Genomic DNA, 16,351 nt, shown 5'->3' on the forward strand with positions numbered 1-16,351 from the left:
TAGGTATGTTTTGTGTTAATTTCCATTCAGTTGACATGAAGAATCTCCTGAAAACTACATGGGGAAGGAGGGTAGAAAGAGGGGTTTTCAAGTTTCCTAAAGTTCTAATTATGAAAGATATAGTTTGTATTCCTTAAATAAAACGTATCTTGGGGGGGGCATAGCAGGGCAGAGAACAGCTATCAGTGAGACTACACTAACAAGTAAATCTAGAACTGCAGGTCAAAGGGAAAGCGCATAAGTATCAGCTGCCAGGTAGTAATTCTACTACCAGAAAATACCAAAAGATGTGATTTCTAGATAAAAGCAGCAGAAATACTGGATGGAAAATCTGGACCACGGTAATGAATCTGAACTAATAAAATCATAAAAAATTGCTATGAATAAGTATCTGATAAATCAATTTATTAAATGTTATCCATGAAACAATTTACTACAAATACTTCCAAATATTTCCCAATTTGGGGTTAAAAGCCACCAATAAAAGCATAAACTCATATTATCAAAGGTCTAGACTCAGATGGAAGAATAGACAGCTATCACACATGTCTTTCAAGTAAATAATTTACATTTGTCTGTGTTTTTGGTTTCTGTTCAACAAAGTCCCTAGATTAAGAATTTCATACTATGTTTGTTACAAAGGAAAAACAGAAAATTGCACAAGGGTTTCCCCTACTGTTAATAGCAACTAAAATTAAAGACTTTTCACTAAGAGAATAAACAGTCCAAAAAACTAACCACACACAGTATTTTAAGTTGTTAGTGTACAAGGAATCTCACAATATCTTAGGCTATCTACATCTACAATATATTTCTTCTAAATCATTTTGTTTATTTAGAAAACATTAAAAAAAAAATCTGGTTAATTAGTACCCAACCCTCTCTGAAGCTTCATGTTACACTGAATACATCTCTTAAAAGTTTTTCAATTACCCTTTCCTAGTCTGAAGTTTAATACCACTTTAAATTATTCTTTTCCTTTCACTTTCATATGGCTTGGAAAAACATTTGGGAGCAGCTGATTTTCTGGACAAAATATTTTATCTAGATGCTGAGAGGGTCCAACATAGCAAACAGTCCCTCTGCACTGCCTCACATTTGCAGTCACATGGTCACATTTGCAGCAAATGGTGGTAGTAGCTTAGAAGAAACAGTAACTGCAGTGCTCTTTCATTTAAAAGCCTGAACAGAAATGTCCACAACACAAAAGCACACAGATTTTAAAATGCTGTATGCTTAAGTAAGTTAGGAAAACAAATGATACTGTATTATCATACTCAGAAGGTTTTTTCATTATTAGCAACTTACATAAGCACTTAAGTAGTGAGTGTAAAATATATAAACTGAGTAACTTTCCTTTCCCTGTCCACATAAATATATAAATGAAGGTATAATAAAGGTACAACTTCCTTATAAACATCACAGAGTTAAGCCATCTATAATTAATGCAAAAAAAAATTATATCTGACAACAAATCAACAGACAGGAGGAAAACATTTATATGAAATCTCAGTACAGGGCTTATTTGGGCTTAACGCTAATCTGGAGTTTAAATACCTTAATTCCTTGTAAAACAGACTGATGCAAAGAAAGAAAAACTATTTTGGTATAGCCTACATAATTCCAACTAGATGCTTTCAATCGGTTACTATGTATAAAAACATGTGACTAAGAGCAGTTAAAATCTGAGACATAAACTAGTGAGATAGCAGTGATCATCTGTTAAGACACATAAACCATCTCCACAAGGTGGCCCACTTCTATGCCTCCCAGTCACCTGACCAACATCAGCCTATACCACAAAGTACAGTACACCACCTTTTAATGCTAAATGGTGTGCCTTTAAGAATGGATAGTGGGACCAGCACAGTGGTGTAGTGGGTAAAGCCGCTGCCTGCAGTGCCAGCATCCCATATGGACACCGGATTGAGTCCTGGCTGCTCCACTTCCAATTCAGCTCTCTGCTATGGCCTGGTAAAGTATCAGAGAATGGCCCAAGTCTTTGGGCCCCTGTACCCACATGGGAAACACAGAGGCGGCTCCTGGCTGCTGGCTTCAGATCAGCACAGCTCTGGCCGTTGTGGCCACCTGGGGAGTGAATCAGCGGATGGAAGACCTCTCTCTTTCGGTAACTCTTTCAAATAAATAAATCTTAAAAAAAAAAAAAAAAAAATCCAGCTCTCTGCTATGGCCTGGGAAAGTAGTGGAGGATGGCCCAAGTCCTTGGGCCCCTGCACCCACATGGGAGACCTGGAAGGGGATCCTGGCTCCTGGCTTTGGATCGGCACAGCTCCGGCTGCTGCAGCCAACTTGGGAGTGAACCAGCAGATGGAAGACCTCTCTCTCTCTCTGCCTCTCCTTCTGTCTAACTCTGAATTTCAAATAAATAAATAAATCTTTAAAAAAGAATGGATAGTACTACAAAATGCTTTTAGAACAGATTTGCAATCCGCAGACTCCCTGTTTACAATTCTGGATATACGGACTTCCACAGGATATCCAAAACATCTACTAATTATGAGTGAAAAAAATATAATTCAGGGTTCAAGCTTTTAGGAAATGGAACAGACTAAAACCATAACTGGAATTCATAAAAAAATTATTAAGAGAATATGATTCTTGAAATACTGGCACTAGTTTGATAACATGATAGTAACTCACCTGAATAATATGGGGAAGGCAAGTGCTGTCTGACAGCAATCTTTTCACTCTGGGTAAAGGCCGAATGATGGCATTGTCCTGATCCCTAGAAAACATTTTCGAAGGTCAATACTTAATGTACTTATAAAAATTTGTATCTTTAGAGCATATGGCATTCTACTAGGCATGAAGCAGGTTACCTTACTTTTTTGTTAATGAAGACTAAGCTCTCATACAGCTGGGAACATGATTAGGTATTTTGGTTTAAATCTATATGGCTGTTTAATATGACTTCATTTCCTTCCAAAAGATTTCCTTGAAAAACAGTGCCCTAGAAGAGCCAAAGACTCTTATTTATTATTTAATTGATTAAACTTGGTGTTGTCCAACACACTGTTAGTGGAATTTCCCCCCAAAGGGCATAACAAACTATATCACATAAACCTTAATTTAACTCTGCTCAGTATTTTCCTAGTCTTAATTTCTGTCACTTCTAAATACTAAGTGTGTGGATTTTAGTTAGTTTCTATTTTAAAGAGAACTGGAATCATGAAAACCTTTCATAAAATATGCGAGTTTCTAGTAGTTTCCACTACAAGATAACTTAATAACCAGAAAAAATGTTGTCTATGAAAATATATTATAAAAAATTGTAAAGTTCCACGCAAGGTCAGCAGAAAACAAATTCCCACCTTCACCAGTGGGGTGAGATGCGAACCCAGATTCACCTTCTGTCTATGGGTCGCTACTCTGACAGAATCAGTTAGCACTCCCCCCTCTCTGCAGGTTGCCTTATGCTTACTTCAGAACACTCAACCTGATTCACAAGAATGCTCTAACTGCTACTGTTGTTACAGTGCAGTTAGTAAGCCTCAATTTTGAAATATTACTTGAAATTGTTCCAGAGAATATTGCTTTTCAGCCACTTTATCAATATAATTTGCAAATTTTTTGTTTCAAAGAGTTCTGTTTCTAAAGCCAAAGCAGAACTTCCCCAAGATCAGAGACAGGACACCTTTGTTTTAAATCATCAGAGTAATCCCATGTTACTGAGGAAGCATTCATACCAATGAGGAGATGAAGATATTTTAGAGTCCCCTGTTAGCCATGGGAATATTAAATTACATCTTACCTGCTTGGAAAATATCCACACATGGTGATCAACATGTTCAATATAAGGGTAGCAAGGTCACTCTCATTCAGCACAGCTTGCCCACTGGCTAACAGATACCACTTAAGCTGGGGTATTGCCTGAAGTGGTCGCCATCCATCCATGCCTTGAGCCCAGCATCTGGTTTTTGCATTTAACATTCCTTTGGTCCACAATTCTTGCATCTTAATGGATGGATGACATCATTATTACAAATAGGCAAATAAAAATTTTACCCATGTTTTTTATTTTATAGTAAATACATACTAAACTATGACACAAGCATGCAAGTTCATTATTAAAAAAACAAAAGTTTTGTTAACAGGCCTTCCAGAAAACAAATTTGGATAATACAGAGCATAAATAATATTCATAGAGTAAAAATGAAGGGTAGAGTGTAACATCACCAAATTAAATAAGAGCAGAAGGCTCTTCAAAGCTGTAAAAAAGCCGGCGCCATGGCTCACTAGGCTGATTCTCTGCCTGCGGCACCGGTACTCTGGGTTCTAGTCCCGGTTCGGGCACTGGTTCTGTCCCTGTTGCTCCTCTTCCAGTCCAGCTCTCTGCTGTGGCGGAAGGCAGTGGAGAATGGCCCAAGTGCTTGGGCCCTGTACTGGCGTGGAAGACCAGGAGGAAGCACTTGGCTTCTGGCTTCAGATCGGCACAGCACGCCGGCTGTAGCAGCCAGTTGGGGGAGTGAACCAGGGGAAGGAAGACTTTTCTCTCTGTCTCTCTCTCTCACTGTCTAACTCTGCCTGTCAAAAAAAAAAAAAAAAAAAAAAGAAAAAAAGAAAGAAAACCTATATTTTGGCCAAATTTTGACTGAGCCTGGGAGGCAAAGGATGGGGTCGGATGAAGCAGGGAGACAGGGTCAGGATTGTATATTTAAAGATGAAGATAGAAACTAAATAGGTAATTTACAAAAAAATTCAGACAACAAATTAAAGCTTACTTGATCATACCACATGGAAGTATTATAGTTTGACATAATAATTAATATAGCAATTGTTATTAAATAAAATGTTACAATCCTGAATGCTACCTCCATTAACAATAAATTGCTTTTTAAAGCTAGAAGACATGATCTGCTACATATGGGTGGTTCGTTAATAGTGCAAGTTGTCTAATCCCTAGTGCAGAAATGGAGTTGCAGGGCCCTCAGAGTTGATGCAAGTAATTAAAATCAGTTTTAAAATATTCTACATCTCTCTGTGAGGCCATAGAAAAAGTGCAGGCCTTTGCAAAAAGCTTCTCCAAGACACATACCTCATGAAAACCATATGGGCCACTCCGTTCTTTGTCTGCATTGCCAAAATACCATTCCTTTTCACTCTCTCTCTTCATATCTGGAGCAGCTTCAATTACATTGCTCTAAGTTTGAAGAAGATTTTAGTTATTTTCCATGGAGGAAGTTTACGAGAGAGGGTGTTATAAAACAAAGATATACAGCACTAATTTGGGAGCTTATATTCCTTTTGCCCCTTTAGGAATTCCTTAAGAGTTAAGGATTAGATGCCTAACCCAATAGTCAAAAGTTATTTTCTTTTAAATATGTATTTGAAGTAAATAGTATCCTAAATTCACTGAGCAATGTTAGCTAAATTAGAAGTCATTTATATTCCTTATGGTCATCAGTAAGTTCTCAGGACACTAAAATTTCAGTAGCAAAAAATATGCAAATGGTTACATAACTAAACATTTATCAATAACTTTGAACCACAATGCTAAGAACTATAAAAGTGTTTTGAGGAAGAATTAACTTACTACAACTTAAGAGTTTCAATAAGTATTTGAGATCAAACAGTTAAAATGTTATTAGGAAAGACTTTAGGATTTCAAACATGTTAATATGAATTAAGTCTGGCCCAAAGCTGCTTCCACACATAGTGAACTGTGACCCAACTTATGTGAATAGACTGTATCTTGCTTTTCTAACTAGTAGCCCAGTCTCAGGCAATCCTAGCAGCCAACCTTCAGTCAACCACAGCCAGCCTGACAAGTGTTCAAACCATATTCAGATAAGACAGATGCAAGCTGCCATCAATTATGCTGTTTCTATACTTCCCTTTTATTTTATGTTTATCACTTCCTTTTCTCTGGCTGTAAATATATAACTTGCTCATGTGTTGAGTTGCTGCATTCTAAAGAAAAGATTGTGGCCCTATTCTAGAATTTCAATTAAAGCCAATGAAGATCTGCAATATTATATTTTTTGTAATTTTTTCTTTTATACTATAGATAATTCTTTAAATTTTCCTATTAATGTTTGATGAGAAACCCAGGGTAGAATTTTTATATAGTGAGTATATTTTATTACAGCTTTTTTTTTTGTGAGAGTCACAGACAAAGCAAGCTGCATCTGCTGGTTCACTCACCATATCATCAAATGCAGGTACTCTAATGTGGGATGCACACATCTTAACTGGCATCTGAATCACCAGAATATATGCCTGCCCCATAAACTCTTGACTCTTAGACTCACATGTAATGAATAGCAAAATGGTTATGAATGTAAACTACTGGTTCCAACTCTAGCTCTGATACTTCTGGGAGCACATAGGCAATGCATTTAAGTAGCCTCTCTGTTCCAGTTTCCTCATGAGGAAAACAAGAATAATGATAATAACCATCTCATAGGACTATTGGGGAATTTAAAGTTTTTAATATATGTACCAGAACAGGACATGGCACAGTGCAGTGGTGGATTACTATCATTCATACCTGATAATAGAAAACGTCATGTTCTAAATAGTTAAATAGTACTGTTGGTTCCAATTCACATAAAATCTACCATGACAACTTTCCTTGCACCAGGACATCAAACAAAAACAAAGCTAACACCCCAAAATTCAAATGAGCTACATAGAAATCCTTTTTACAAACTGGGCATCACAAAAGTCATTCAGAAGACTTGTGGCTTTGTGCCCTTAGTGGTTCCAATAACACCCGCAGAGTTCTCAAAACAAAGCATATTTTCAGAGCCTGTCAACACTAGAAGTTCTAGTTATATGTTGGATGAATTCAGTTTATGTCCCAAAGGTCATATTACCTCAGAATAAACTTCGCTAGAGATATAGCTATTTTAAAAGACAAAAGAGATACAGCAGAAGTAAAGCTGGATCATTACTATCCATTTCAGATTATTCTTATGGTGCTTTCACTTTTTTTGTGTGAATTAAACTCCCATGGATTAGTACTATTCTAATTACTACAGAAATAATTTCTCGGGGCCGGTGCCATGGCTCACTTGGATAATCCTCTGCCTGTGGCGCCTGCATCCCATATGGGTGCCCAGTTCTAGTCCCGGCTGTTCCTCTTCTAGTCCTGCTCTCTGCTGTGGCCCGGGAGGGCAGTGGAGGATGACCCAAGTGCTTGGGCCCCTGCACCCATGTGGGAGACCAGGAGGAAGCACCTGGCTCCTGGCTTCGGATCAGTGCAGCACCAGCCGAGGCGGCCATTTGGGGAGTGAACCAACGGAAGGAAGACCTTTCTCTCTGTCTTTCTCTCTCACTGTCTGTAACTGTCAAGCAAGTTTTAAAAAAAAAAAAAAAAAAAAAAAAAAAAGAAATAATTTCTTGACCATAGAAAAATCCAGATTTCTAGGATTCTTTTCATCCTAAAACTGCAGTGAAAGAACATTAGTTTGTAAAATCCAGACAAGCATACATACTTGCAGTGGTACTGTAGCTCGGCTTACGTGGAGATGTGCAAGAGTTAGCAAGTCCACAAGGATTCTAATTCCATTTGAATCCATGAGATCCTTCACATTTTTCTGGAAAAAGAAATTTTTACAGAATCTGAAATCTTTTTTCCCTATATGTACTACTATCAAAAGATTCTCTAAGAGAATATTTGGACTCTCTTTGGAAATAATTGACTCAACAGGTATTACTTGGTGTGTTCAAGATTTCCTGTACAAGGAACATAAATTTATACAGATCAATAAGCAGGAATGAATTACAGATTACGGAAGAATTTTTATCAAGGGGCAGGCACTGTGGTGCAGAGGGAGCTATTAAGCTGTTTCTTGGGATGTTATACCCTCTATTAGAGTGCCAGGGAGTAAGTCCCACTTCTGCTTCTGACTCAGTTTCCTGATAATGCACACCCTGGAAAGCAGCCATTAATAGCTCAAGTATCTGAATCCCTGCCACACATATGGGAGACCTGGGAGACCTGGATGAGGTTCCAGGCTCCTGGTTTCAATCATGTCCATCTTTGGCTGTCATGGGCACTGGGGGAATCAATCAACAGATAGTTTTTTCCTTGCCTTTCAAATAAATAAAAATAAGTAAACTTAAATTGATTTCTTATTTAAATGCATTTTTAATTCATTATTTAATTTACTTTGAAAGACAGAGGAAGGGAGGGAGGAAGGGAAAGAGAAAGAGAGAGAAACAGGGAGGAGGGGGAGAGGGAGAGGTGAGAGTTACTTTTCTCATCCACTAGATCACTCCTCAAATGCCTGCAATAACTGGGGCTGGGAAAGACTGAAAGCAGGATTTAAGCTATCACCTGCTGCCTTCCAGGTGTGCATTAGCAGGAAGCTAGAATTGGGAGTGGAGCCAGAACCTGAACCCAGGCATCCACTAAAATGGAATGCAGGATTCACAAGCAGTATCCTAACTGTTAAGCCAATGCTCACTCCTACTTATATACATTCTGAGCAAAACAACAAAATAAAAGACACCAACCAATAACACGAATGAAAATAAAAATAAACTAAAGAATGCAATGATGAACCCTGTGCTTTCACAATTATTCTTCCAATGCCATTCTGTTAGTAAGGATTATTCTAAATATATAATATTCCAGTGTACAATTTATAAATACATATAAAGTTCTACGTGTATAATTTAAACTACAATTTCCTAAGATTCACAAATTATACTTTTAAAACTTTTTTTAAAGCATCTTTAGTAGTTACTAAAAGTGAGAATAAAAGTAGGCCAGTGGGTATTAGCATTAAAAAAAATTTTTTAAAGATTGATTTATTTGAAAGGCAAACAACAGAGAGATCTTTCATCTCCTGTTCAGTCCCTGGCTATAATGATAAGGTCTGGACCAGGACAAAGCTGGGAGCCAGAACCACCATCCTGGTCGCTTAACCCACTGTACCACAGGCTGGCCCTGAAAAATGTTAAGAAATTTCAACATCCTTCAAAAGCAAATTAATGTTACATATTATAATTCTGAATTCTTATTAGAAACCAGCAAAAAACTATTTAAAAATGTCTTAAAAAACAACATACAAAGAGTAAGTGGTTCTTGATTTTATTTTGGATTTATTTCCATCATCAAAATACATCTGGTAAGTTAAAAACCTTCCATTTCATTTTAAACACTCATTTTCCTTAAAATTTGTTCCTAAGCATTCATTCCTCAAGAGAAATCGATTAATGAAGTCATCCCTCATTATTCATTACAAATCTACTATTAGCATATTTAACACCTATAAGATTAAGGCAGAGGATACAGGGAAATTTAAAGCACACACAGTTTTTTTATCTAAAAAGAAAAGAACCGGGGCCAGTGCTGTGGCTCAGTGGGCTAGGCCTCTGCCTGTGGCGCCAGAATCCCATATGGGCGCCAGTTCAATTCTTGGCTATTCCTCTTCCTATTCAGCTCTCTGCTACGGCTTGAGAAAGCAGTTGAAGATGGCCTGAGCACTTGGGGCCCTGGCTCCTGGCTTCAGATCGGCTCAGTTTCAGTCATGGCCATCTGGGGAGTGAACCAGCGGATGGAAGACCATTCTCTCTGTCTCTCCCTCTCTCTGTAACTCTATCTCTCAAATAAGTAAATAAAATCTTTAAAAAAAAAAAAAAAAGAAAAAGAACCATCTCTAGATATTAACTCAAACTGACAGTTTATATTTACATACTCATTTGATTTGGAAATAGCATGTTTATACAAAAATACTGTACCTTATTAAGAATCAACTTGTTAAGGAAGAGGATCAACCTATCTCTTTCAAGTTTATCTGTGCACTATAGAAATAAATAAGAATTAAGTCAAAAGTAAATAGAAACACAACTTACTACCATCACTTCACAAAATCAACAGCCCACAAGAAATGTCATCTCGATTATCACAACTTCTCAATGTCTTATTCTAATTTATGTAATTTATCTAATATCCCTAGAAAGTTAGATAGTTTAAGCCTATTGCATATATTAACATATAGCTCTAAGAAGATACGTAAAAATTGAAACAAATGAAAGAACTGGTCCAAGTGTACCTTGAATTAAGTAAAAATTCTAAATAAATAATACCTCACACAAATTATATTACAATGAACACGACAAAGGAAAACATGTATCTGCTTACAATACAAATGGTATAGCACAAGTACTGTAGGTTCAATGGAATAATAGTGGATTAGAATTCAACAATACCATCTGGTTTAACAGCAAACAATAGGGATTTTTGTGCTAGTTGTATTATTAGCTACCTTTTGTGACCTTATTCAAAATTAATTTTTTAATCCACAAGGCATGAGTCACAAGCATAAAATAACACTTCAATGAGCTACAGAAAGTGCTAATTCAAAGTTCCTTTTTTTGGTTATTGCTTTAGTTCTAAAAAGTTTTGCTACCTTTCCACTTTTAAATTTAGTATGTTATAGCATCATTTTAGACTTTTCCACAATTGAAAACCAAAGGAACATAGAACTCTAGAAGCCACTATTTCATTTAAACACCTGTCCAGTTCACCCATAAAGATTGGCAAACAGGTTATTGTTATTGTTCAAAAGCAGCAACTTAAAAAATAAATTGACATGGAAAAATACAAACTCAATAGTCATTTTCCTATTCAACTTAGATTTTTAAGAGAATATAAATCACAGGAAAAATTCATGCAGTAAAGTTACAGTAATAATATGATCAAACAGAATTTAAATTTAGTTGTGAAACTTTAACATATAACCTATTGTCATTATCAAAGAACAGCTTCCTTAAGTCATAACCTTACCCTCTCTAGCATTCCAATGATATATCTTGTGTCTGTAAAAGGTCCTATTTCTTCATGACATCTGCCGTAAACAATAGCAAGGGCTTGCAAACACAAACACTTCATGTTTACTTTTGGAGTGAGTAGAAAGCGATGATAGAGCTCATTAAAAAATTCATACCTAAATTTAAAAAAAAGAGTTAACAATAGAAAAAACATGAAACAACAGTGAAAAGTAAATATAAAAGGATATGAAAAATAGCTCACGATTTCTTAATTGATCCACTTTCTTCATTTTCATCTTCCTCTAATAGTAATCTCAGGTAATAGTCTCCTATTTTGATTTCCTCTGCCAGGCACTCGTATTTAACCTTATTAATAAAAACAAATCACATTATTTTAGCTTAAAACAGACTTTTGGTAATTTCTGCATAATCATTTATTACTATTCTTTCTGCTCAGGGTTTATCATTTCATAAAATACCTGGTAATTTGTTATCTTTTTTAAAGATAAATTCATTTATTTGAAAGGCAGAGTTACAGAGAGGCAGAGGAAGAGAAAGGTCTTCCATCCACTGGTTCACTCCCCAAATGGCCACAATAGCTGGAGCTGAACCCATCAGAATCCAGAAGCCAAGAGGTTCTTCCAGGTCTCCCACATGGGCGCAGGGGCCCAAGCTCTTGGGGCATCTTCCACTGCTTTCCCAGGCCATCAGCAGAGAGCTGGATCGGAAGTGGAACAGCCGGGTTTTGAATCTGTGCAAGCCCACATGGGATGCCAGCACTGCAGGCAGCGACTTTACCTGCTACTCCACAGTGACAGCTTCTGATAATCTGTTATTATGTACCTGACTTACTCTTCCAATTATTTCAGCTAGGGAGCCGGTGTTGTAGCCTAGCAGGTTAGGCCATTCTATGACGCTGGCATCCCATAGGGACAATGGTTCAAGTCCCAGATGTTTCATTTCCAATCCAGCTCCCTGCTAATATGTCTGGGAAAGCAGCGGAAGATGGCCCAAGTGCTTGAGCCCCAGCAGATGAAGCTCCTGGCTCCTGGCTTCAGCCTGGTACAGCCCCAGCCATTCTGGCCATTTGAGGAATGGACCAGTGGATGGAAGATCTCTCTCTTTCTGTCTCTCCCTCTCTCTGTAACTCTGCCTTTCAAATAAAATAATTTTTTAAAAAAAAGTTCAGCTGAAATTATACACCAATTTTATGAATGTGAAACTTGCTGATAAAAACTTAACTGCACTATTGTCAATGAAGGCTCAGGGGGAAGAGAAAGTTAATCTGCTTCATTCCCTTGTGGGTTTGCCATGACCAACCTCAGAGTAGCTGGTTCTGCAGCATATTTTGCCCTAAAGGATGCTTCAGGTATTTGCTCATCCCAGCTTTATACTCCTTGCCGAGGTGCTAAGACTTAAAACCAACACTTCATCTATAGTTTATATGTTGTACAGTACTCTGAATATCAAATTATGGTAGGCTAATAAATAGAGGTAAAACACACGTGCAAAGTTCCAGTATTTGGAGCAAAACCATGACCCTTGTACCCAGATTTCTTGTTTCAAGGAAACACTTCAGCAACTATGAAAAGGAATTCCCTAGTCTGACTATCAAATCCTTTTTCTAAAGCCTAAAATAACTGATTCATAAAAATATAATCAATGTAAAATCAAATATATATGTATAACTTTAATTTCACTTCCCTTCTATAAATTCTACATATTTAATTGATCCAATTTTATTAAGTGTATGCCTGTGTGTCATGCATTGTGTCAGGCAGCCTGTGTGTCATTCATTGTTCTAGGGACTGGAGATAATATAGTGAACTAACATAAAAATTTCAGCCCTCACTGGCAGAGCAGATGACAAGAGAAACGTATGATGGTTAGGTGATAGTGTGAATAAGTACAACAAAGCAGGAAAAAGGAATAGGGAGGGAGAATGAGCATACATTTAATGTGTCTAGATAGAGGGGGCTGCATTTTTAAATGGGGTAGCAAGGGAAGTCCCACTTAATTGATGATAACCAAGGAAAGATCTGAAGATGAGAAATCAAATTAGGAGGCAGTATGGGGAAAAGACTAACCTAGGCAAAGGAAATAGCAAGTAGAAAAACAATGAGGCAAGAACATGAATTTGGTGTTTTCAGGGAATCCAACGTGGTTAGAAGAGGGTCAGAGAGAGAGACAGTAGATGAGTAGAAGATGATGTTTAGGGTACGGAAATATACAGACTCTGCCTTCCACAATATTTCAAGAACTCAGACTTCCACCTTAAGTGAAACGGGAAGCCAAAGGAGTGCCAACGTTTTAGTGAAGGAATGATAACACTGTGCTCACATTCTAACAAGATAACCCCATTGCTATGCCGCTAATAGAGTATAGGCGGAAAGGGTAGAAGCAGTGATACTACAACAATACAAAAAGAGGCAAGAATGCTCAGATTCCAGATATACTTTGAAGGAGCACTTAACAGGATTTGCAGACAAACTGGATTTGGGGTATAAGAGAAAAAATGATTTCAAGGATTTTGACTAGAAAAGAATATCTAGGATCAGAAAGACAGCAAGAGAAGTAGATTTAGGGGAAGAACAAGATCACAACTTTGGAGAAAAGGTCTAGATGCTTATTAGATATCCAATTATAGGATGCAAATGAAGTCTTCTTGGAAAGGAAGTCTAAGCAAGAGAAAAATCTGGAAGGCATCAGCAAATAAAAACAAACCCATGAGATAAGATGAGAATATTAAGGCAATGAGGATAAATGAAAGGGGTCTAAGGACTGACACTTTGTGACTAGTCGAAACTTGGTGGCCAGGGAGGCAGGAAGAAATGAGTAAAAAAGATTGAACGCTGGACAACAGAGAAGCAGCAAGACATGCAGAAGAATACAGATTCCCAAAACCAAAGGAAAGAAAATTTCTCTCGAAGGGAATGAACACATAAATTAAACATGTTTTAGAAATGCAGCCTGGTTAAAGATAAAGCCTACAGAGTCATTGGCATGTTCAAATTTACAGCTGTTGTAATAGCTTAAATTATATACAATCACGCATCATATAATGGGGTAATGTTCTGAGAAATGTATCCCTAAGCAATTTTGTCATTGTGTGAACACGCACTTAACCAAACTAAGATGGCTATGATGTTAGTTTGTGATATAATCTTATGGGATCACTATCATCTAATTGGTCTATCACTGACAGAAACATTCTGCAACACAAGACTGTATGTATATATGATATGTGTATGTACCTATGACATATAAAAATATATACTTAGATCATATATACATATATTACATACAAAAATAAAAGATTTTTCTACCACATTTGTTGTTCTTGTTTCCTTTGTTCCTCACTTACATCAATATTTTAAAAGACTGACAAAATATGGCCACATTTAGAGTCAATTTACCTTAAAAAAATTAAATTTTATGGAACTAGGAAAGGTTGTTTCAATGGAGAAAGAATCTAAAGCTTCCAGAAATGAAAAGAACAGATTTGGAATGCCTAAGATCGAATTTACTAAAACTCCATTGAATCTCAGGTACAAAGGCAAGTTAAATAGTGAATTAATTTTTAATTTTTGTCTCAAGCAAAGATTAAATATTTTCAGTATTTTCTCTATACCATTAAGCGGTAATGACACAAGTTATAAAGGTAAAGACACAAGTTATAAATTTATGTAAGACTCATAAAAATATACTTAACGTAAGACTCAACATAAAAATTATTCTGGAAATAGTAATTGCATTTTAAGATTAATATATTATAAAAATTAAACTTTACCTCAAATTCATGGTGGTTCCAAGAGATCACATTAGCACTACCAAGCTCTCTATCAATATTAAATGTTCTCATTTCAGATTCCAAAGTATCTTTCAGTTCTTCTCGTGTCTTGAAATTCCAAATAAGGTTTGACCTAGCATGGTCTTGACCAAATCTAGATAGGATCAGAAAACAGTAGGAAACAATAAATATTCTTTTTAAAAAAAACCTACAAATATCCCTTACTACATCTTAAAATGAGAACAGAATTAACAAACTTTATCAAGAATAAAGATAGTAAAATCAGTGTAAATCAAGTATAGTAAAATGTTAATGGTAGAATCTTGGGGCTAAATATACAGATATTCACTGTAAAATTCTTTCATTTTTCTGTATGTTTGAAAGCTTTCATAATAAAATACTGGGAAAAATGAACCTAAACTATGAAACCAATCTGGGTGAATTACAAAAAAAAAGAACTGATTTTTTTAATTTCTGTATTTCCTGCTAATACAATTTCCAGTTAGAAAATAATTCTATTGTCAGATATCAAATTTACTGTTGAATATAAGAATACCTGGACTTGTGAGTGTGAAGTACAAGAACCTTTACAGACTACCTAAGAAAGTATACTACCAAACTGCCAAAGCTATCACTGAGCATTTTCAATATATCTTCCTGGTACTCCTGGAATAACTTAACTATTGTAACAAATGCAGGCAAAAGTCTGAACTGGGATAACTGCTTACTTTCAGTCTGCAATCCTCCTACAAAGTCATTTCAGAGTTAGAAGGAAGTTCTAGGGGGAACAACACAATTGAGGGATTCCTGAGGAAGAAACCCAAGGCATATACTTAAGGATATACTATATACACACTATATACTTTATAAGTAGTGGGGAAGTTCTCAAAGAATATACAAGGGTACTTCAAAAAGTCCATGGAAAATGACATTAAAAAGATAAGCATATTTTTATGCAAAAAATTAAAATCCATAGTTTTTTGCTTTTATAATATGCATATCCGTGTACTTTTTAAAGACTTTTCTTTATTAGCCAAATAATAATCAATATGTCGGCTTCCAGACTGAGTATTGTGAGATATCTTAAAGAAAATTTGCAAACACCCCAAATGTTTAATTTCCTGTATGGTAAGGCACAGGAGAAAAGGAATTGGAGATAGGGAGAGGAAGGAGATTATCGTACTTGAAAGACTGAAAACTGACTTAGATACTCACCACAAGTGTCCTTATGATTTCATCATTCACCCCTTTAGGACTATTTCCAAAAAGGCTTAATGAAAGTATGCAATTATTTCTAAGCTGTAATAAAGTGTTTTGAAGTAGTAATCTCTAAGCCTTAATAAAATTCTTAGGGTAATTTTAGTTCCTCAGACTATCAGCATTCTATGAAAATCATTGATTTTATGGAAGTATCTCCAATCATATCAATCTTAAACAGTTAATAGCTCTTGAACTGTAGGCACAATTCCAGGGATGAGAAACTGTTATAAACTCCTCTAGAAGCAATACAAAATTTAATCTGCTGAAAAGAGGCCTAATGTTTACCTATAATAGAAGAGATCCCAATTTGCTTCTATTTTTATTCTTTGTCTTCTTTTACGAAGAACTACTGGTTTTTGATTTATATTCTGGAAAAGAAAAAAAACTTCATGTGATTGAGGCTACCAAATAGGCTCAGTCAGAACATCACGACTTTATGAGAATGATTTCTTTCTTAAAATTGTGAGAGAAACAAAATTAAGGAAACAAAATCTTTAAAATATTAACATGACATTAAATTATATCAGATAATTTGCCAGCATGTAGTTCTACAGT

The 16,351-nt window shown here is 36.1% G+C and overlaps 1 protein-coding gene across 7 annotated transcripts in view; it reads right to left on the bottom strand.

Annotated features, from left to right (window-relative positions):
* Positions 1-16,351, bottom strand: part of DNAJC13 (DnaJ heat shock protein family (Hsp40) member C13) — a 161,464-nt gene that overhangs the window by 61,346 nt on the left and 83,767 nt on the right. For all 7 annotated transcript variants that reach the window (XM_008249240.4, XM_051818458.2, XM_008249244.4 and 4 more), the window contains 9 exons: positions 16,082-16,164; positions 14,537-14,690; positions 11,009-11,112; positions 10,763-10,922; positions 9,715-9,777; positions 7,461-7,562; positions 5,057-5,161; positions 3,773-3,975; positions 2,662-2,746 (listed from right to left, as the gene is read on the bottom strand). In XM_008249240.4, the coding sequence (XP_008247462.3) occupies positions 2,662-2,746; positions 3,773-3,975; positions 5,057-5,161; positions 7,461-7,562; positions 9,715-9,777; positions 10,763-10,922; positions 11,009-11,112; positions 14,537-14,690; positions 16,082-16,164 (1,059 nt within the window). The remainder of the gene's footprint in view (positions 1-2,661; positions 2,747-3,772; positions 3,976-5,056; positions 5,162-7,460; positions 7,563-9,714; positions 9,778-10,762; positions 10,923-11,008; positions 11,113-14,536; positions 14,691-16,081; positions 16,165-16,351) is intronic.

Source organism: Oryctolagus cuniculus, chromosome 4 (assembly GCF_964237555.1).
Source record: "Oryctolagus cuniculus chromosome 4, mOryCun1.1, whole genome shotgun sequence".
Lineage (NCBI taxonomy): Eukaryota > Metazoa > Chordata > Mammalia > Lagomorpha > Leporidae > Oryctolagus > Oryctolagus cuniculus.